The sequence below is a fragment of the Stigmatopora argus genome, chromosome 5, assembly GCF_051989625.1.
Source record: "Stigmatopora argus isolate UIUO_Sarg chromosome 5, RoL_Sarg_1.0, whole genome shotgun sequence".
Lineage (NCBI taxonomy): Eukaryota > Metazoa > Chordata > Actinopteri > Syngnathiformes > Syngnathidae > Stigmatopora > Stigmatopora argus.
Window position 1 is genome coordinate 9,902,529 of NC_135391.1, and position 22,012 is coordinate 9,924,540.

Consider the following 22,012-nt stretch of genomic DNA (forward strand, 5'->3'; position numbering starts at 1 on the left):
TGGTGTTATTTGTTTATGCTTCCATATTTCTACAATTAGGGGAATCAATGATGACAACTCGAAGTGCAAAACAGTACAGAGTTGTTATAATTACAGTTCTGCAGTGTCTGCAGTTCTGCGACCACAATTACGTCAGTATCAGGCTCTTATAACTGCATCACGTGCATATATTTTGCAAACACAGTTGAGTTCGAGAGGAAATGAAATGAAAAACATTTGCGCAGCAATTGCTTCAGGATAGTGATGTTCCTGTTTTGGCCAGCAGAGGGCAGTTTTGAGTCTGTTTTCAAAGTTGTGCTTTTCACTCATAGGCTGCACTGAATGACACCGCGTGTGTGCGTGTGCGTGACAGTCAGTGCACTCGCGCATATACACACACACTTCCACTCCCACTCGGTTGTCATCCTGCCTGCTGCTAATCACAAGAGTAGTTTGTCCCAGCTAGAGAAAGTCTGGCAGCGTTGGACGTATGCCGTGCTTGAGTTTATTCAAATCTTTGCAGACTTGACTGCAGCATAACGTTGCACCACCGCCGAGGAAAAAAGAAAACAAATATTTCCTCTGCTCCTGGAAGAGATCGACTAGCAGGTAAGGTTAGTCTACTCGCATTTTTCTGATCATGTGAAACTAACTAGTCTACCTCATTTTCAACAATGGTTGAATATTAACTATTTGTAATGCCGCAACATAGCAGTAAGTAGCAGAATATTCAAAATATAACCCACTACAATGAAGTACTAAGCACAAAAAGGGATGGCAGGTTTTTTTAAAAATTATTTGACCCAAAATTGCAATTATATTACATTATCTGATCGCCAATTTAAAATGTGGAATTTATTAATTGTCTCTTGTAAGGGTATTCCAATGAACAATCATAAGAAGAACCATGAGTCATTTCAATGCTCCATCAAATGAATGCAGTTAATTGGATATGGCCCAATGGTGTTTACTTTCAATTATTTCCATGAAACATATTTCATGTGTTAACATTGTGGGAATATATGTACTATGTATGTATGGTCTATAGAATCAATAGAATCTCTTCTTGAATAGCTAAAACAGAAAACATATGAAAAATAACATTTTAAAATTGGGATTTTGTTGATTGCTTTCCTTTTGTAACAATGTTTTTGCTCTGAAGTCATTGATTTTGAGTTGTGTCATTCATCCAACAAATATTATTTACAAAGATTTTTATTTAATTTAAACTAGACTATCAAGCGGTATACAATTTGGGGGCAAGAAACATTGTAACGATAAAAAAGCATTATTTTGTTTTAGATTTTATCTGCAGATTGCATTATGGTACACTGCATGTTTGTGGTTGCCTTTAGCACGTTCCTGTGTTCATCCTGGAATCGGCAGAGTTATTCCGCACTGGCTGAAACTATTTGAAAGGGAAATTGCTCATGCAAATGCTGTGCTGTGTCTTTAGGGGTAACAGCGGACTTTCTGCACCAAGTCTGTTACTTTTTAAACTCGAGTCCTTGTGAGCAGCATCTGTGTGTTATGTAATGCTTCACAAGATTTAAAATGCACCAGCACATTAGAGGTTTGAATATTTGTTTGCCTTAATCTTCAAAATTATCTACTTTATCAGCATCCCATACATATAACTTCTGAATTTACATAATAGTAGTAGTAGTTCTAAAACTGCAACAGTCTTTTCCTGGCTTACAAGTACCACCAGATGAAGTAAATGAAAAAAAAGAAGAAAAAAAAAACAGTGATGCACTTTTAGACATTTATTGACAGATAGAAATTGGCAAACACAAAATTATAACGTTTCCTCACTAGGACACATCACTTTTATCACACAGCCTCCAAAATTGGGCAGGTTGTGCCAGAATGAACTTTCAATTCTTTTCGATGCAGGGTATTAATCGTAATTGAGCTTGTGGCACGGTCTCGAGGTGCTTTACGCCAGACTTATTTGTGTGATTCCCCCAAACCATTGTGGATTTATTGGAACATATTTAGTCCACAAACTGAGCTTCTTGTGAAGAGGCGACCCAACTATGTGGAACTGTAAGGATTTGAGTGCGGTCTTGTGATTGTCGTCAAAGAGTGCTCTGTGTGTACAGTGCTCCTTGGGATCCATTGGTGACTGCAGCATAATAACAAGCATATGAGGATCATTTAAGACAGTTACATAATTCAGAGCTAGTTCCCAGCGATTACTCTCATGCCTGATAATGGTCTTAGGCGCTGAGACACCTCGTGTCCCCGTGAAGGGGCGTGCCCCCTTGTTTGGCTTAGTTACACTCTGATAAAAATGCCTCACTGTAATGTGATAGTGAAATGCGGACTGCTCCTAACGTCAGTTCAAGCACACCATTTAATGTCAGTACGTAGACAAGGTTGGTTTGTTTCTCATTTCTTCTTTGTCGTGATAATGATTCTACTTCACAGGAGATTAAATGTGATCATCCCCTTTATAAGAATGTTAATTGTACACAAGTGCATCAAGGACAAGAGATGGAATGTGACAGCAGTTGCTGGTGTTTTTCTTTGTAAATAGATTTTATAATTCATTCAGAGTACATCAATGTGAGATTCCTAGGAATCCAGACAAAAGTGGGAAATGAACTGTGTCTTAAATCAGTTGAAGCAAAGAGCAGGGAACTTCATTGGTTGTAACTGCCAGAAATGCTGTTGATTTAGTCTCTATTTGTGGCTCGATGTCTAAAGAAGGGCAACTTAAAATTCATGATGGAAAGTTGAAATACAATCCATTCAGATGGGACTAACATTTTTTTTAATGTAAAATGATCACTAATCTATATTTTGTGATATCTGTAGAATTGGCTTGCAAATCAAAGTGGTGTAATTAATTCTGTAGAATGCCAGCTGGTCATGGTGTTGTCATCAGTTTGTGATGGGTTAATAAGTGATGGGAGTGCTCTCAAGATGGTGGGAGGCCCTCAGGCTTTACCTCTAATGATTACGCTCTAGCTGGTTAATCTTGTACTCAGTTCAACAAGGAAGTCTGAAGTTGTCAAGAAATGTGTTTTATAAGTTATTGTCAAGGCAGAAGATCACAGTCTTTTGATGAGCTGAAAAAAATGAAATGGAGTGCAAGTGACTTATTATAATCAACCCAAAAATGTATGTATTCAGGCTCTAATGTGAATTATGTTGGAGGCGTTTTGTGGCTTAAAATGATCAGGGCCATAAAAGCTACATAAACAGAGTCTTTGCTTAACTTCTTGTGGTTTAGGTTGCCCATATCTTTTCACATTTTTCTCACCACATTTTAAAACCAAATGTCTGTTTTCTGTTATCTCCTTTTATTGTGTTCATTCATTCTTGTCACCACCGGTCGATTGTTGCACAAGAGCATATGGAATTCTACAAACTCAAGCAGGCGTTATAAATGTGAGGTCTCTTACAGCACTGGTCCCGAACTAAGTCAAGTGGTTGCTAAATAGAGTATTCTAGTTTGCAGGGCTGTTGTACACCAATGGAAACTGCAATTCAAAATGTGAAATGGCTAAAATACAACCTTGTTTCTTGAATTTAACCCCAGTATTAAATTTTTCAAATGGATTGATATAGTAATAAATTACAATTTGTCTGTCTGTGACTTCATTTTGTAAATAAAAAGAACTGTGGCAACCCATGACAAAGTACTGTTGTCTGAGTTGTTCATGCTTCAAACAACCCCAATATCATCCGCTGTCATGTGGAAAGTGATTTGTAGAGTTACACTATTCAAGTGAATTTTGTTTACCCCAACAAGAACTCAGATTATGTAACTGGGTGAAGTGGCCTGATACATGTGAATGAGTTTTTCTACTTTGTGGAAATGTGTTATGTATGATGTGGATATGAGAACTGCGGGAATTGTACATTGTCAACAAACACAAGTGTCAGTTTCATGTTCATTGGAGCAGGCTGAATAGAGACGCAAAATTTGCTTTCTTATGTCAACCCTTTTATAATGACCTCTCTTTTGAGATCGTAGCCCTAATTGTAGCATAATTGGACTCCCTGTTAGATAGACCATTGGAGGCTAACGGGCATGGTGAAAAATTGGCAGCTTTGCGAGTATTCTGATAATTCATTGGAGGGGATATTTGTTGTCATTGATGTGCTGCTTGTTGTTTTGGCCCAGCTAAGCCCCCTTGCCCACCTCCTGCTCCCCTGCCATCGTAGTGATAAGACTGGAAGAGGCCCACCCAAAGGGGACCCAGACATATGGATGACAAATGAAAGAAAGATTATAGAAAAGCAATATTTAAAGAATGCTGAAAAAAAGTTGTTATTCATACATTTCAACACTTGTCATTGGTAGGTGCAATACTTAAAAGAAAATCTTGTCTGTGGGTGTTTTCTTTGAAATGTTGTCATCAATTTTGCTTCGTAATTGTCTTATTGTTGCAGGGTGGGAAACGATATCAAGTTAGGCAGATTGATCTGAAACAGAACATTTCCCCCTAGATTTCCAAGAGAAGCATTGTTTGTAAATTAAATTAAAGGCTGACCTGCATCATAGATCTTTATGACGGCACAGCGTTGGTTTTTGATTTATAAAAAATGTTGTAATCTATTTTAAATGTCTGGATGGAACAGGTTCATAGTGGTTTGAACATTTTTTTCTTTCTTTATCTTTCATGTCCTTGGCAGTCTATGATGTTTAATATGATGTTATTAATGACACATTAGGCGTTGAAGAAAAGGGGCACATGGCATAGCACTGATGTCATTGAGCAATATAGTTTGATGCATGGCATTTCATTGTGCATCTCTGATCCCTTAGACAACTTGCCGCTGTTTTTCAGCCATCTAGTTGTCTCTAGTTCCCTACCCCCACCCCTTTGGTGGGTTCACGTGATTGACTGGAGATACCCTTTCCTCATTGTATCTCAAGCAGTTATGGAACTGGAGAGAAGGACTTCGAATAGCATATCCACGGGCCTCTCCCAGGGTTGGTTGTGCTTTTTCACCCTTACACCAACTGAATGAGTGTGGTCAATGGACCTACTGTGTGTGATTGTACTTGTTAAAATAGACTTCATTGTTAGTAGTGTAGACTACACAGCAGTGCTTGTTCTCTGCAGTGGCTTTGCTATGAATATATATTCTGATAAGTCTCATTCGAATTTGTCTTACTGGGAGATAAATAAGCCACTAAATGCTACAAATGACTAAGCCTATTTTTGTCTTCCTCATTAATCGATCTTACCATCTAGCCATTCATATTTCTTGTCAAAGGTCATCCCTTTCATCATAAAGGTCACACACAACAGAATGGTGGCATGCAATGTGTTATTGTTGAGAGGTTCCATGCACCGTTGTGACAATGCATTCAAGTCTACTATGGCAACGTGGTTGCAAAGTAAACACTTAATGCTACATTTTGTAATGTTACATTTCAAAGGAAAGTATACATAGCAGTATATGGCACCATAAAAACAATAATTTACTGTCCTGAGGTACTGTTGTTGAATCAATTGCCAGTATATATGCCTCGTCATGAATTTGATAACTTAAGCAAAGAACTAAACCAATGCATTGACTTTATGTAACTTGTGAAATGACAACTTTTCAATGTGAAATCAACAAATGGGTGTAGGATTAGCATTCACTGAGTATATTTGCTGACACGAAGAATCCTTAGTTTCAAGGACAAACGCAAGTGATACGGTTATTTCCTGAAATCATTTTTTGCACTTCCTCCTGCTTTTATTTTATATTCCTTCTCTGCATAGTCTAGTCAATAAACAGCTATATTCATGGTTGGTTAGGATGTTAATCTACATGTAGTGCAACCTCTTAGAAACCACTATTAACATTATCAGACAGGGATCTTTTGTCAGTTTTGCTGACGTAAAAATGACTATCTTTAATCAAGTGGATTTTTAACGGTCTTTTATCTGCCCAATTTTACAGACAGTGAGAGTTCATCTAGATGAAAAAACAACAACTGCATTTCATGATGTTCATTGATGCAGCATTTCCATCTAGTGAAGTAGGGCCCACACACGACAGTTTGTTGCTTGCTGTATGATCTAGTATAACAGAAGGGACGTCTGTGTTTTCCACAGGAGAGTAACTTAGCCACTGACACACCAAACAGTGGCAAGTGCTTATCCAAGGTGACAGAAATATAAACTACTGCTACATGCAATGTATACACACTGTCTCCTTCTTTGTTTGGATGTGTTGCACTGTACTTTACACAATTAATTTGACCATGGACCTACTTGTATGAATGGCTGGATCCAAGGACTGTGAATTCAGTTGATTTTTTTTTAATGTGACAGGGAATTTCCGCATTAGATAATAAGAGTAACTTGATTCGGTGGCTTAAGAAACGAGAATCCCTATATTTCCTTACGTATTACTGTGTTGATTGCACAGTTATTTTCCTAGGGTTGGCCATATCATGTATTGTTTATGCAAACCAAATCTTGCTTTTTATTTTTAAGTGGCTGAAATCAGCAAACAAGCAAGAGTATGACATTGACTTTCTGCTAATTCTGAAAAATTGCTTTTTTATCATACCAAATTGTCTGATTCTGCTCCAATTGCATATTTTCCCTGGCAAGACAGGAAACGAGCAGTTGTTTGACGCCCATGTAGACTGACTGGAGGCAGTAGCATTGTCCATTGAACCACTTTGAAGATATTGCGGAAGACTTTGTTTGGGCTTTGTTCTTTCAATAAATGTATTTATTTAAAGGGCTGGAGAGTTTCAGACCATAGCACTCTGGGTGTTTTATAAGAAGTCTTGAGATGAATGCAGTGGATTACACTGCTGCAGTATGCAATGATGGGATGATGCTCCTATCGGTCTGTCTACTCTTGTTTTGGTGAACAACAGAAGTTCTGTTGTTCACTGTCGCTACTGGCCTCTTCATGGATTGTTCTGGAAAAGTCTGTTAGACCAAACACCAGCTGATGGGTGGGATCAGGTGAGAGTGTGTGGCCAGAGAGCAGTCTGTTAAACAGGCTTAAACACACATATGCACATGAACGCACACCCAGGCCTACACGTCATAAGGTAGAATTTGGATGGTATTTAAAGTATTTAAATCAGTAATAGCAGTGTTGTTGTTTTTTTCCCCAACAAAAAATAAACACCAAGTTAAAAAACAAATACAATCTCGACTCGATGATATGACAAACAGATAAGATAAACTGATATGAAAGATAAATTGTGATTATAGATATATAAACGTGCTCAAATGTTCGAAAAGTGCTTTCAAATTTGCAGCTTCATCTATCATTTACATACAGGTGGTGAGACCACTGCAGACTTGTCTTGCCACAACAATTGTTAAATGTTGCTATTGTTTTTTGGTTTTTTTTTTTTTTTATTCACCGCAACTGCTGCCTCTTTAACTGCAGTCCTTGCTCCGTCAGATAACACTGAGCCCATTTATCTAATGCTTTGCCTGCAAGGATATACTGGACTTTCTGAGGTCAAACACAATAGACCACGGTCACACAATAGTTGTTTTCAAAATTATATCTCCATGTTAAAACCATTTTTATGACCATGACCTATCATTAGCACAAATCACCCTAATTATGATCTTGTTTAGCTCTACAGAAACCTTTTAATATTATTGTTTGTTTCTGTTTTCTATAAATATTTCTATACATAAGACAGACAGACAGACAACAACAACAGTGGGTCAAAGAAAAAGGTACTAAACGTGAAGTGAAGTTAGTTTTGGAACATTGCGCATTAACGTTAAGTACACACAAAAAATGATATCAGTCACAGGCAGTACTTCATAATGTAGATATCCTCATCAATCTTAGTTGGGGTGTGGATAAAGTCCAAAATACATGTAAACCATACATTTTCTGCCTCTGAAATGCATGGAAAATGACCTGTATTTTTCAGTAGCCTTTTTGTTGTAGTGTACTGGGCTACACTCCCTATAGACATCCTCTGCAGCGCGGCTCATTTATGAACTGTTAACTCTAAATTAGTGGCAACACTTATCTCACCCTTAAGTTACCAATTAATGGGGCGGTGAACATGATTGGCTCAGGTTTTCCACACTGCTTAACTGACTACTTGTGCATTACTGTTCCTATCCAGGTTCCCAACCTACATCTCAGTGTGGATAAACATTCCACTTGGCCATCACAAGATGTTGCCGTAATCACTGTTTAATGGACACAGCTTTTCTTTAAGCAAGGTAAATATCATAAATTGCGCCAAATTTTAACGTGCAACTTTCCCCCATTATGACACCATTTGAAAATTAGTAGATTCATACTCTAGAACTAATTAACCTAATCTAACCTAACCTAATCTAACCTAACCAAATGTAACGTATCGTAACATAAGAGCAATAGTCAGAATGAATTGTCATTTTTGCAAAATCGCACTGACCTGACCAACTAAAAGTCCAACTAAAATGTCGTAAAGTGATGTTATATCCACATCTTGGTCAATCAAAGCCAACCTTCAGTCTCTAGCTCAACTGTCTTTTCAAAATATGGTTAAATAATAAAAAGATGATCTTCTCATATTACACAACCTGTGATGATGATATAATGTGGCATGTGATTATACGTAGGTCCTTATTTTTAATACTCAGATTTATGATGTGTGACCCTTTTCTTCCAGATGTCAACCACAACAGAAAATGGGATTGGGGGGGCTTGGAGTTCCAACAGAGAGAAAACCTATAAGAAGGTAATAAATACACCCTTTGTTTATGACTAAATACGTCAAAGACAATTTCCCTCATAGGCCTGTGATTCACATTAGTTGATTCAAATGCAATCACAACAAACATAATGTCCTTAACTCTGCACTGCTTTCATGTCAAGCCATCAGTGATTTACTGGTCGCACTTTCAACGTCACTGCTTATGTCAACCAATTTTTAAGACGCCACTGATGCAAAGCTTCTCACAGTAGCTGCCACTGTTCACATTGCAGCTACTGTAAAAAGCACTCAAAGGTCATTCATTACCTTGTTACTTCCCATACGTGACTGGTTTATGATTGTGCCACAACCTCTCTAAAGCAGTTTTTGTTTGTAAACATGTAATAAATAATTCAAGTTAGGTTGTAAATAGCTGTTTTGATACATTTTGACATGCTCTTACTTTTAAATAATAATAATATCTTCCCGGGTGAAAATGTAGTTTGTTAACCTACATATGCTGTGTGCAATGGGAACACAAGTGGCAGAGTGCAATAACTCTTGTTTTCTCTTGCAAGACCACGTCATCGGCATTAAAGGGAGCCATTCAGCTCGGCATTGGCTATACAGTAGGAAACCTCACGTCTAAGCCTGACAGAGATGTGCTTATGCAAGACTTCTACGTAGTAGAGAGTGTCTTTCTGCCCAGGTTAGTCTTTGTATATAATCACCACAGACTTCAGCCTCCAAAGGTCCATAATTTGAGCAATTTTCTGAAATGTTTTTGTCTGATATTTGGCATGAAAAGATCTATACGTAACAGCCAGAGGATTGTATGAACCCAAGGTCATTCATTGAAGTAGATTGTGTGTAGATAGCCAATGACTGACAGAAAATTTGGATAAATTCTGCTGTCACAAAAAAATATCTTTTCAGAAGCCACGATTTATTTTAGAGTGTTTAGCCAGCCTACCATGCGTGTTTTTGGGATGTGGGAGAAAACTAGAGTTCCTGGAGAAAACCCACGCGAGCCCGGGGAGAACATGCAAACACCCCACAGGGAGGTCAGGACTGACCGAGACCCCAGAACTGTGGGGAACTGTGAGGTCGACGCTTTAACCACTCGTTCACTGGGCTGCTTTTTTTAAACTTTATTTGAAGTTATTTCTATTGCAATCAATTTGTCATAGGAGAGGCACAGCTTTAACTGGAAACATTTTGCTTAGTTTATGATGCACCTGCGTATGCAAACTCCATGCAAATGTTCTCTCACCTGATGCCCTTTTTAAAGTTAACTTTGTTTTTTGGCCTCATGGTGACTTGCTAGGAGCTCACTGGATGTTTGTTGTAAAATACAAATAGCTGGAAGCAAAAGTTTAAGCTTTGCAATGGGAATGTCAAATAGGACAAAAAACAACAACAAGAAATGCTTTTACTTGCCAACATGAGTGTCTGAAGAGAGCTGAAGGATGGAGCTGCTTTTATTTCATTTTTTTCTCGACACTTAACACTCATGAGGTTGTGGTTTTGGCCCTGTCAGTCTCACTGCGGTTAACCCTTGATGACACTTCCTATTATTCTCCATCTTTGGTGATGACAACCAGAATGCGCACAAAGCACAACCCAGTAATTAGATCAAAAGAAGCATTTCAAGGTGTGTGTTGCTCAATTGTTTCCATTAGAGACATCTGCTGCCTTTGTTGTCAGTAGCAATTGTTTTTGTCATTGACACAGTAAACAGAGCAGTCGCATAACACTTTGGGGTCAGGTGTACTATTACACCAAAGTGCCATATAGATCCTCTTACAAACTATAAAGCAAGTACAAAACAGCCACTATAACCTCCTTACCAAGAAATTGATCTGAATGAGCACAATGTTTACCACCTTTAAAACCACTCTGAAAGAAAATACATTTTCGAATGCAATTATTTTGCCCCTAGGGGGAAACAAAAATAGTGCAGAAAAAGAAGAATTTTATAAAACCCTTGACACATTTACCTGGTGTTTTTCCCCGACTTCCAGGTCAGATGAGTTATATTATGGGAAAGCTCAGATCTTGTATTTCATGCAAGACAATACAAGTGTAGAGTATCTTGTTTTTATGTTGTGTTTTTTCATCCTTGCGTAACACAAAGTTATTATATTTAGCCTGAAGGGTTGATATTGTAATTCGAAACCACACCTAATTCAAGTGAATTACAGTTCCTTATAATTTCCACTCATTCATTCATGACCAGGCAAATAATGACCCAAAAATGCTTTGAATGAATTTGAGATTAGCTTTGTGATGTACCCCTCATTCAGGAAAACATTGTTAATTTTTTTGGGGTGTTTTTCTTTCTTTCTGGGGTCTCGGTTGTTTCTCTGAATTCCAGTGAAGGAAGCAACTTGACCCCGGCACATCATTATCCTGACTTCCGCTTCAAGACTTACGCACCGCTGGCCTTCCGCTACTTTAGGGACCTGTTTGGGATCAAACCTGACGACTATCTGGTAGGTCCTTGCTATTGCTCCACGAACCAACCAACTTCAACTTCAGAGTGTAGATAAATAATGTCATTTGGTAACCAAATAATGTAATTATATCATAAAATAAGATTTTTGAGGAAAATTGCTTTTTTTCTCAGCAGGACCAGGCAAAGTCCATTAAGGCACCAGTATATAACAATATGACCACAACCACTTTTGGAATGAACTAAAATGTCAATTGTGAGCAATGATGTTTTTACAGTTCCACAATAACTGATTTTAGTTATGTCTCTGCTATTCCAGTACTCATTAGTCAATGAACCTCTGATAGAGCTGACCAACCCTGGAGCCAGTGGATCCCTCTTCTACTTGACCAGCGATGATGAGTTCATCATTAAAACGGTGCAGCACAAAGAGGCAAAATTCCTCCAGCGATTACTTCCTGGTTATTATATGGTAAGAGATACAGCCTACACAATCAGTAATTCTGTTACAGTTCAATTATGTTTTATATGATGAAACATTTAAAAACAAAAACTAAGTAAAGTCTGCGTGTGGCAGATTACATTAGTACTTGAACAACATGTACTTTTTTTTGTTTTTGTTTACTTGAATATACTGTAATTTGGATGGCAAAGAGTGCTTGCGAAATCAAAGATAAAACTAATTGAAATGTTTTTGAATGTAGACTAATTATTTTTAACCATTCCTTTACCAATGTTTGTCAACTCTCAGAACCTGAACCAGAATCCACGCACCCTACTCCCCAAATTTTACGGACTGTACTGTATCCAGTCGGGAGGCATCAACATCCGCCTCGTGGTTATGAACAATGTGCTGCCTCGCTCGGTTAAAATGCACTACAAGTACGATCTGAAAGGATCGACATACAAAAGACGAGCGTCACGGAAAGAAAGAGAAAAAGGGTGTCCGACCTTCAAAGATCTGGACTTCCAGGACATGCACGAAGAAGGACTTTACTTTGACACTGAGACCTACACCAATCTGATGAAGACTCTGCAGAGAGATTGCCGGGTAGGTGGAAGTCTTTTTACATACCAATGTGTGTGTTCAGCGGAAGGAATGTAGGCACGAACATCAGGTGATTTTTAATCATCAGCGTGATCAGCATTCCAAGGGAAATTCATTCATTCCTTCATCCTTCAAAACACTGCCCGCATAGTTCTTTTGCTATTAGGCTGCACCAAGCTTATATATGTGCTATAAATCAAATATACACAGTTATAGTATAGAAAAAAGGTCATGTTTAAAAACAAAATACATCTAAAATAGGATATAGCATAATATATTTAATCAGTTTTCTTAAAGATGAATTGAATTATCAGGGTAATATTAATGATATGGTGACAGATGTCCCTTGGAGTTTTTTTTTCCATTATTGCTTTTGTAGATTATTAAAAAGTTGTTTAAGAAAACTCTAGGAAATACAGCATGTTATCTTGAAGCCCAAACTCTTTGCTTTTCTTCCTTGTGGCTGTGTTTCATTCACTAAATGACATCTGGGCAAACATGAAATGAGATTAAGACATGATCTTGTTAGTGTTACTTGGGACTCAGTTTAAAGCCTGGTGTTTGTGAAGTGGCAAGGAGACTTAAGAAGTTTAAAATATTTAGATTTGCTGACAGTCAGTCTTCTACTTGGGGGGAAAAAATGTACCACCTAATCTAGAATGTTAACATATAAATATAAATTAATTTTATTTCACTTATACAATTTACACTCTGGTTTAAGGCATAGGCCTTAAACCAGAGTGTAAATTGTATAAGTTCTAATGTTCTAAAATGGAGTAGTTTGTAGCATTCCTCTACATTTCATCAATTTCAAGCAGAAGAACTTTTGTGTTTATTTTTGACAAACATAAATGAATGACACCCTGTCAGGGTTAGGATTTCAGTTTGATGCTGCAAGTATGTTGGTTTTACATTGAGCTCTTAGGTAACAGAATTTATATACTTTGGAAAAGTGCAAATAGATGTAAATCTCCCGGTGCGCATTGTTGCCCAATATGTAGTAGTGATTACCATATTTTTCGGACCATAAAACACACTTAAAATCCTTAACTTTCCCGTGAAAAATTGAAAGTGAAAGTTATTTTTGACAGGGGAAAATATTGTATGGCGTGTGTGCTCTCTACCGTGCACTAGTGAGCATTTTATGCATAAACTCGAATGCATATCCACCATGTATCGTATCAATTGGATATAGCATGAATGAACCCAGCAACTCTGCGAGGCTGACCGCAGCTTGTTTTTTTTCCACCTCTTCCTGTTCTTGCCTCCTGAGCGGGAAGCAAAATGCCCTCTAAGCAGAATGCGTGTGTTTATTTCCATGAGTAAGCAGCTCAGGCTGTCGGTCCCGTTGAAGCTGGCAGACCAAAACACAGAGGGGAGGTCAGTAGCCGCCTAGCAACAGGGGGTGAACAGAGTACAAGAAACCATAAGGGAGGGGAGACTCGCTTATCTATAAAAGTGAATATTATTGATATGTTCATGCAGCAATTGGATGAACCGAGAGGCGACGAGCTGATATTTTCACCATACTGTATGTTCAGATAACCAATAGCAACCTCTTTCTGGATTGGTATTTTATTATTATTGACAAAACTGTGCTTTGATAATCATGTTAAATGTGACTGAACAGGAAGAGAGACCTTTTAAAGTCTTTTTTTTCTTCTCGTGGCATTGATAAATTGTACTAAGTATAAAGAGCACAAAGTAGATAGCATATGGTACTTACTGAAAAAAATAATACGCAGTGTTTTTCTTCATCAGGGCAAAATGATTTTCTAAACAACCAATTATTACTCTTAAACATTTGGTTGAGGTAAACAATATGTATCTGTTTCTAGTAGTAGTTTACACAGCTGTTAATTTCTTTATATATTCTTCAATGCAGTCTTTTTATCCCTCATGGACCTTTTTGAAGATAATTTTACAGTTTCGTGTCACTGGGAGAAAAGTAGTATCTGATCGAAGAAGGAAAATGCTAGTCTCATTTATTATTTGAGAACACTCACTCAAGGATATTGAATCCTATGTGCTTCCCTGAGCGAGATTCAAATCCATCTGATGAATAATGGATATCTATTTTTTTTCAGACACTTTCCTGGGATTGTGTATGCATTTGCACACTGTATTACCACAGAAAATTTGCTCCAGAAAAAGATTTGTAGAATGTGAGCAATGTATTCGACAACAACCTGCACATCACTTTATTACCAGAATCAGCCTTTCATTCATTCATTTTCCGAACGAATCGCTTATCCTCACAAGTGTCGCAGGGGGCGCTGGAGTCTATCGTAGTGTTCAACCAGCCTACTATGCAATTTTTGTGCCAATGTACGGCATCACTAAAGTGGTCGGTTTTCTTCCCAGAATCTAAAATTGCATATTTATTTTTTTTACTTGGTCCTACACATATAAACATCATTTATTTAGAAGCCTGGCAAAACAACTTTGACAAGCACGGAAGTTTTTCTTCTGCCATTCCAACTTGATTGTGAGCCTGGGAAAAGCAAGAGCGGGGCAAAGCGATGCCCTTTTGTAGGCAGACATGCATGTCCAGTACTTGTTTGTGTGTGTGTGTGCTTCTAGCTTGGTCACATTTTGAGTAGGCTGGGGATGCATATTTTTGATATGTAAAACTTCTAAGCTTTGATAAAACACCAGTGTTTGTTTTAAATCATTTGCTCCATTATGTGTTTGTATGCCGACACATGCACGTGACTAACAAATCCACAGTGACGTCTGCATCACTGTGAGCAATACAACTGGGTCTTCTGTTCTGGGCTCAACGATTGTACAAAACAAGGATAAGCAGCTCGGAAGATGAATGAATCTCGCAACATTTTTTTTAGCAGACAATGCATTATAGAATGCGAATGCACTAAAATTCATTTGAATCTGAAAATGAGTGACCTTTGTTATGTTGTTTTGCTCAGAAAGCATGTTTTTTTCCCAATGACGTGATAATACCGAAGTATTGCTACACAATCCTAACCTTCTGTGTGTAATAAAATATTGCTATTTAGAATTGTTATCAGGCGGTCCAGGGGGCGAATGGTAAGCGTATTGGCCTCACAGTTCTGGGGTCGAGGGTTCAATCGCTGGAGGGTCCTCATTGTGTGGAGTTTGCCTGTTCTCCCCGGGTTTGCGTGGTCTTTCCATGGGTACTCCGGTTTCCTGCGATTATCATACTTAAATTCTTAGAGATCATTGATATGCTAGGTGTTGTCAGTCCCTTTAAAGTGGATCATCCGCCTGACGGATGATCAGGACTTTCTTGCTCCCTCTTATCGTAGTGTGTTGGTCGATTTCCACCTTTCCCCTAATTTTTGACTCAATGCACACTCCATTTTAGTTCCTCAAAGTAAAGCCGCGGGGAGACTTGATGTCGGGATACTTTGAGAACTGGTTGAAAGGATCCTCACACGGGTTAGTGTGTAACACTTTGTAGAGAAACACCTTGTTTAGTTTGCTCAAATCCGGTTTGTGGAGAAATGTCCTCCTTTGGTCCACTGAGCTTTGAGGTGATGAAGTATGTAACTGATCCACTGTGTCCAGGAAGAAGAGGGGGAAAAAATGCATTTGTGTCATGCATATCAACACTTTGTCATGTCCATAGGTCTTGGAGAGTTTTAAAATCATGGACTATAGCCTGCTGCTGGGTGTCCATGTTCTGGACCAGAACCAGAGAGAAGGGCAGGAACAGGCAGGGGGCGATCGATCCAGACCTGTGGCCCAGAGGGTCCTGTACTCCACCGCCTTGGAGTCCATCCAAGGGGACGGCAAGGCGGCTGAAGCCCTCACTACAGATGACACGTGAGTGGAATCAGATTAACAACACACTGAATCCTTAGTTATACAATGGTACATTAACTTTACAGACTTTCAGAGACAATTACCTTCACTGTACTGATGTTGACAGAACCATTGTTTAACAATGTCATGTGTCTACAGCATGGGCGGAATCCCTGCCAAAACACACAAGGACGAGAAGCTGCTCATATTCCTTGGTATCATTGACATTCTACAGTCATATAGGTACTTTGTTTGTTTTATTATATGAAGTAACACACTGTAGGAATTCAATAGGACAATAGTACAACTGCCTATCCTGCTGTTTTGTAACCAGTTTTATTTTATTCGTTTATTGGTTCATTAAAGATAAAATGTCATTTTAAGATCCAAAAAGTTGAACAAACCTGGCTGGCTATAATAATAATCATAGTTGAAACATTCTTAAAAGGACAAACCCATTACAGAAAAGAACTTACACTTGTACTACAAAATAAATTGCCATTAGATGGCCAGATTTGGATCTAAAGTTTGATTCATGATTGTGATCCATGTGTCCCCCCCGTAAATATAAGAGACTTACAGATTTTTCAAAATTGTTAAGGCAGTATTTATATGAATGTGTTACTGTATGGATGCTCATGTGACATCTAAATATGGACTTATTACTGTAGCCTAGAAGGCTTTTTGCCATCCACACACTGGTTTGTTTTATTTTACTGCAGCGAGCAATGTGATGTGGTAATGGCAGGGGAGGCCTTTAGTTTAAAGGATTTCTGGAAATATAAAAGTGTCACTTGTAGTGTTACTGGCTGTTAGAGGTCAATTCAACTCCAGTCGGATAAATAGTGCCGCGCCAATTACATTTTTAAGACAGCCCCTTAAACGTAAAACATTACATAATGCAAAACAAAGGTGTGCTTTGACAAAAATAATAAACAATAGTGAGAAGTGCCAACAGGGGGACAATCTACGGTTTGGTGAAGCGTAACAAAAAGGTTGTTATATAAACCTTGGTAACATGCTGTTTTGTTTTTGCTCTCTGTAGATTCATAAAGAAGTTGGAGCATTCATGGAAGGCTCTGGTGTATGATGGTGTAAGTCACCTCCTCATACTGCCTGACAGAACAGCTCTTTTTATTATTATTATTTTTTTATTTAATGAAAGGCACCTTTTATAGGCTCATAGAGTCCACTTCAAGCCTTTTTCTGTCCTCAGGATTCCGTGTCGGTGCACCGGCCCGGTTTCTATGCCAGCCGCTTTCTCAAGTTCATGAGCACTCGCGTCTTCAGAAAGACTCACCGTAAGTTAACCATTGTCTCACGAAAAAAAGCGGAAGATGCATTTTTTTCCTCAGAAATTTCATCATGTACTGTAATTGCGGGCGTGCCGGAACACTATTGTGAAATTACCCGGAATACTAGTTCCTTGTATTTTCTTCCTTCTTGTATGCTCATGAAAATGAGGCAGGTGGACAACATGAAGTGCTTTTAGCATTCCGTAGTAAATGTCTTATTTTCTCAAATAAATGTCACATCGCATTACGGAAAATTAATGAAGCAAAATGTTCGTGCTGGAACTTATCCCAGCTGACTTGGGGCACCAGGAGAGAGACACCCTGAATTGGTTGGCCAGCTCAGGCAATTTAGAGTGTTCAAACAGCCTACCATGCATGTTTTTGGGAAGTGGGAGTAAACCGGAATCCCCGGAGAAAACCCACGCAAGCTCGGGGAGAACATGCATACTCCACACAGTGAGGACCCACCTGTTATCAAACCCTCATCTCCATATCTGTGAGGGCGACGTGCTGAGCCACCCTGTATTTAATTAATTGCTTGCCAATTACAATAATAGACTTAATCCTTTCAAGAGAACTGGCTGTGAAAGCTCATCTTTCAGTGCCATTGACAGCACAAGATACTCACACATTTTGACTGAGAGGTCACTGCCAACCCTCCCAATCATACTAGATTGGACGTCGATCACTCTGAAAGGGTTAAAGTGTAACCGTCAAAAAAGTGTTTGAGCTCAAAATTCAAAAATAGGCTTTCTAATTTGAGCCCCTATGAGAGCTTTTAGAACTGATCAATACATTGCAGAGATCACACAAGCATGTATTTTGCTGGCGAGCCATTGTTTCGGAACTTCCTGTCGATATTAAATATAACCACGTTATGTAACGGCGCGGGAGCCCCCCGTGGGAATGAACACGGGCCAAATTGCTGACTCGAGAACTCGGCAACGTTTAGTTCTGATTTTTCCCTCCACCCTTTTTTTGCGTTTCTGTGCAGAGATTCGATTTTCCCCCTCAAAGAGGACGCGTACATCAATCCACGCTCTGAAGTCGTCCTCTCAGGAGATCCTTTCGTCGCAGGCGGATGAGAGAGACGAAGACAAGAGTGGGGGGAACCGCCGGTGGGGGGCCCGCAGTCTGGCCAGTCTGGATGGACAAGGTACATGAAAAGTATTCCTTCAAAGGGGAACAAGCGACCTTTATGTTCTTTGCGAAGGTTATCTTCTGTGATACTCACACAGGAATCTCGTGTTTATTGTTTTGTTATCATCCGTGCACCCGCAGTTTTTATGGACAATGACAAACACCTCGTGGCCTATCAGCAGCTGCTTAATTGGCCTGTAAAAAACTTTGCGCGGCTTGCTTAAGGTGTGGCTTTGGTATGGCGTTCAACCCAAACAAAAGTTTCGAGACGTCATTTCGATCAAATTGGGAATGTGATCCTTATACATTAAACAAAAGCTTGTGAGAGCAAACATTGAGCAACATCTTCACATGAAAAGGCAAAGGTTCACCCTTCCAAAATGTTGATAAATCTTTGTTTCTATGGATCAGCTATTTCAGATAAATATATCATAAAGAGGTATTATGATATTAGGGATGTCCCAGCCACATAATTGTGCACGTGACTCTGAGTTCCGTGATTTGGAAAAAACACAGGAAATGTGTTAAGTATAGGTGAAAAGAGTACTATATTCAATTGTCTTTTCAGAAATTCCTTCCGTTAGATGGTAAATAAGCAGAATTTGCACAATAATTGGACTGCAGCTCTCTAATATACACTATCAGAAATTGGGACATTTTTGCTGATCCTAGTCAAGCGACAACTTCATTTTTGTGACATTTGTGTCCTCAGCTGTGTATGGTTCTTACCTGCATCCTGATTTGGTTCCCCCCAATCCATCTTACTTTGAGGGCTCTTCAGTGGGCACAATGTCGTCCTCCTCCATCTTGGTTGGCGTGGACAACCAAACAGACGAAAGGTAAGTCACAAAGTTATGTTTACATGCGTGTGTATGAATGGGCGCACAGATGTTTCAATAGTGTTTGTTCAATGAGGGTAATTTTGGGGCCTTTCCAGTCATTTTTTGCAGATATTCAGACACTTCCTGGGTGTTTGGGGACATTTTTAGGTCAGGTCCTGTTCATTTATTGGTCCTTTCCTTTGATTTTGGCATTTCTGGATCACTTCCTGTTAATTTTAGAAAATTCAGGGGTCCCTCTCTGTTGATTTTGGCTTATTAAAAAGGGAGTGGCCTGTGAATGGACCAAAATTAACAGGAAATTACTCCGAATGAACAGAAGTTAACCTGTAAATCCCCCAAAACTGGAAAGACTGGCTGAGAACGCAATGATTTCAGTGGTCTAGCGTTTCGCGACTTCAATGACGCCAATGAGTTAACGAGGACACTTTTCAAATGGAAAATTTTGTAGGCACCCTGTTAGTTCTCTTTTCTTTAACAGTGACACCTTTTTAAACCGGTATCTAACTTGGTGGCAGGACCATACGATAACATTTTGTGATACAAAGTGTAGGGAATTATCACCATTCTGATGTATCATCGCACCCCTAGTGACCACTGTGCAATCTGTCAATGGCAGTCGAAAAGTTAGTAGACGAGGCGACACGCACATTCTGCGCTCACACGCTGTTTCCGATTATGCCTTTAGGAATATATACGTCACTAAAGAAGTGACTCACTCATACCTGCAGAATACAAGAGTGTTATATTCCCCTCTATAGGGGTCGAGTTTCCACGCTGGCGTGAAGGTGTCGCCGCTCTTTTACAGCTTTTGGATCACATGACTGGGTTTTAGTATACATCATGAAATATTCATGCATGCGTTACATCAGAGGTGCCAACATCCTGCTGGCGGTTTCGCCTCTTTTTCTTCGATGTGCGGTAATTTGCTCATTGTTCTTGGAGAATCAAGACGTGAATTGATCGTGCGTGTGAATAAAAATGAGTAGTGTTACTTTTGCTGCAAAACATGACACGAACGATATGTCGAAAGAGCAAAATACAATGTTGAGGATGTGGACGCTCGTGGAAGGAAAACAACTCATCTGCTTCCCCCTAGTGGATGAAAGGCATTTTGAGCGCATTTTAACTTTTTTTTTTAAATTGAAAGACTCCATTTTTCGCTAACTCACCTTATGTATCTTTTGCTCTGCAAAATCAAATTGGTATTCAGTTTCATTAATAGCAATAAGGTGATATGGCTTGAAAATAAAATACCATTTGAATTAGATTTTTTTCACATTTTTTTCCTCCTCCCTACTTTTTGAGAAGACAATAGGAACAGAGAACACGCAAAAAAGTTTAAAAATAAATGTTAATGTTGAGTAAATATAATGACAAAAAAAGTGCAAAACCATATCATTGCATTCAGTTTCTATTGACAATGTCCAACTTCCCATCTAACTGGTTACTGGAGTTCCTTTTTGGTTAAAAACAACAGGAAAAATGTAAATTAATTCTTTCTTCAACCCTTCGCAATTAAAAAAAATGAAATTATTCATAAATAGGATTTATCCCCTGGCCTATTATCAATTCATTAAGAGCAACCTGTATGTGATGACTCCGAAACGTTTACTTTTCACTGACAAAATGGACATGACCGCGCTGGTCTTTGGGGCCAGTGAGGTGACGTCAGGAGTCCGTTTTTACAATCGAAAAACATTGCGATGTACGTCAACGGCATGCTAATAAAAAGTGATGACCCCTTTGACCCTGGCCGGGTACGCGATAAAAAAAATTGAGCATTTGCCATTTTTCAGAGATGACGCCGGCTCCAGCTCCACGTTCACCCTGGAGGACAGCGCCATCTGCCTCACGTCGGAGAACAGCACCATGGACGCCGAGCACGATGACGGCTCCGTTCTCGACGTCTACTTGGTTCGTGGGTCATCGCAACGTGATATCGCTGCTCTCAAAGCGACTTCACATCATAACGGCAATTTCTCCTTGTCTCCCGCAGTGAACGTCCACCAGCTGCACTCTGTTTGTTACGCTGCTGGCGTTTCTGCCGTCACCTTGCCGCTCATATTGCCAACACAGAATTGACTGTCACCCAATCGGACATCTGTGCTACCGCAGCGTGCATTGAAGACACTTTACGCCATCGTGTATCATAACGTGGCTCGAAGACCGATCCGCTCCACGGTATATTTATTTGGATAGACATTTTCCCAAGCTCCGTTAGTTGCCGGTCTGTCGAAAATGTTTACGAGTCGGTCGGGAAACCTGAACCACGTTCGTACAGTACGAATGGATGGAGCGGCTCCGAAAAAGCACAAACTTGGAAGCGCGAAAACAGGCACCTTTTCCTTGTTGGACTTCTAATGGTGCGCAGATATATTGTAGATCATTTTGATAGTTTGTTGGTGTCATTGCAGAAGGTCATTTCATACTGATGCTGATGCATCCTCATACAAATCTCACATCCGCGATGCTGTCCGATTCATCATCAATATTTCAACTACAAATGTAGGATGTTGTGTCAATGCCATAATTTATTACGTAAATCAGCATCGCCATTTGTCGAGAATAAATCACTTTAAGACAATTCATATTTATGAAGGACATACGTACTTGGAAATAAAGAGTGAATCCAAAAGTAAACTTGCAAGAGAAATTCATCAGTCTCCCCCCACATATGTGCTATTTTTTGTCAGACCAAAGCGTTAAAATAAAAGTATTGTTTTGGAGTAATCTTTAACACGAGATGCTTGGCATGTGTTGGTAATCTGGAATTGTATTAGAATGAGCACAGGGGAAATATATTTCCAGAATAAACAAGCATAT

General features: G+C 39.1%; 1 protein-coding gene across 4 annotated transcripts; it reads left to right on the forward strand.

Annotated features, from left to right (window-relative positions):
- The first annotated feature begins 333 nt into the window (after positions 1-333).
- On the forward strand, positions 334-21,829 carry pip5k1bb (phosphatidylinositol-4-phosphate 5-kinase, type I, beta b). 4 transcript variants are annotated; one of them, XM_077601341.1, is made up of 15 exons: positions 334-593; positions 8,063-8,162; positions 8,597-8,665; positions 9,199-9,329; positions 10,998-11,115; positions 11,395-11,547; positions 11,827-12,126; positions 15,737-15,933; positions 16,072-16,155; positions 16,958-17,006; positions 17,129-17,213; positions 18,202-18,363; positions 19,060-19,186; positions 20,986-21,103; positions 21,186-21,829. In XM_077601341.1, the coding sequence occupies exons 3-15, from the start codon at positions 8,597-8,599 to the stop codon at positions 21,186-21,188; spliced, it is 1,596 nt and encodes a 531-aa protein (XP_077457467.1). In that variant the 5' UTR covers positions 334-593; positions 8,063-8,162; the 3' UTR covers positions 21,189-21,829. The 4 variants fall into 4 exon arrangements, with proteins under 4 accessions (XP_077457467.1, XP_077457466.1, XP_077457468.1 ...); XM_077601340.1 differs by having other exon boundaries at positions 334-588; XM_077601342.1 differs by lacking the exon at positions 334-593 and adding an exon at positions 2,215-2,360.
- Positions 21,830-22,012: the final 183 nt, after the last annotated feature.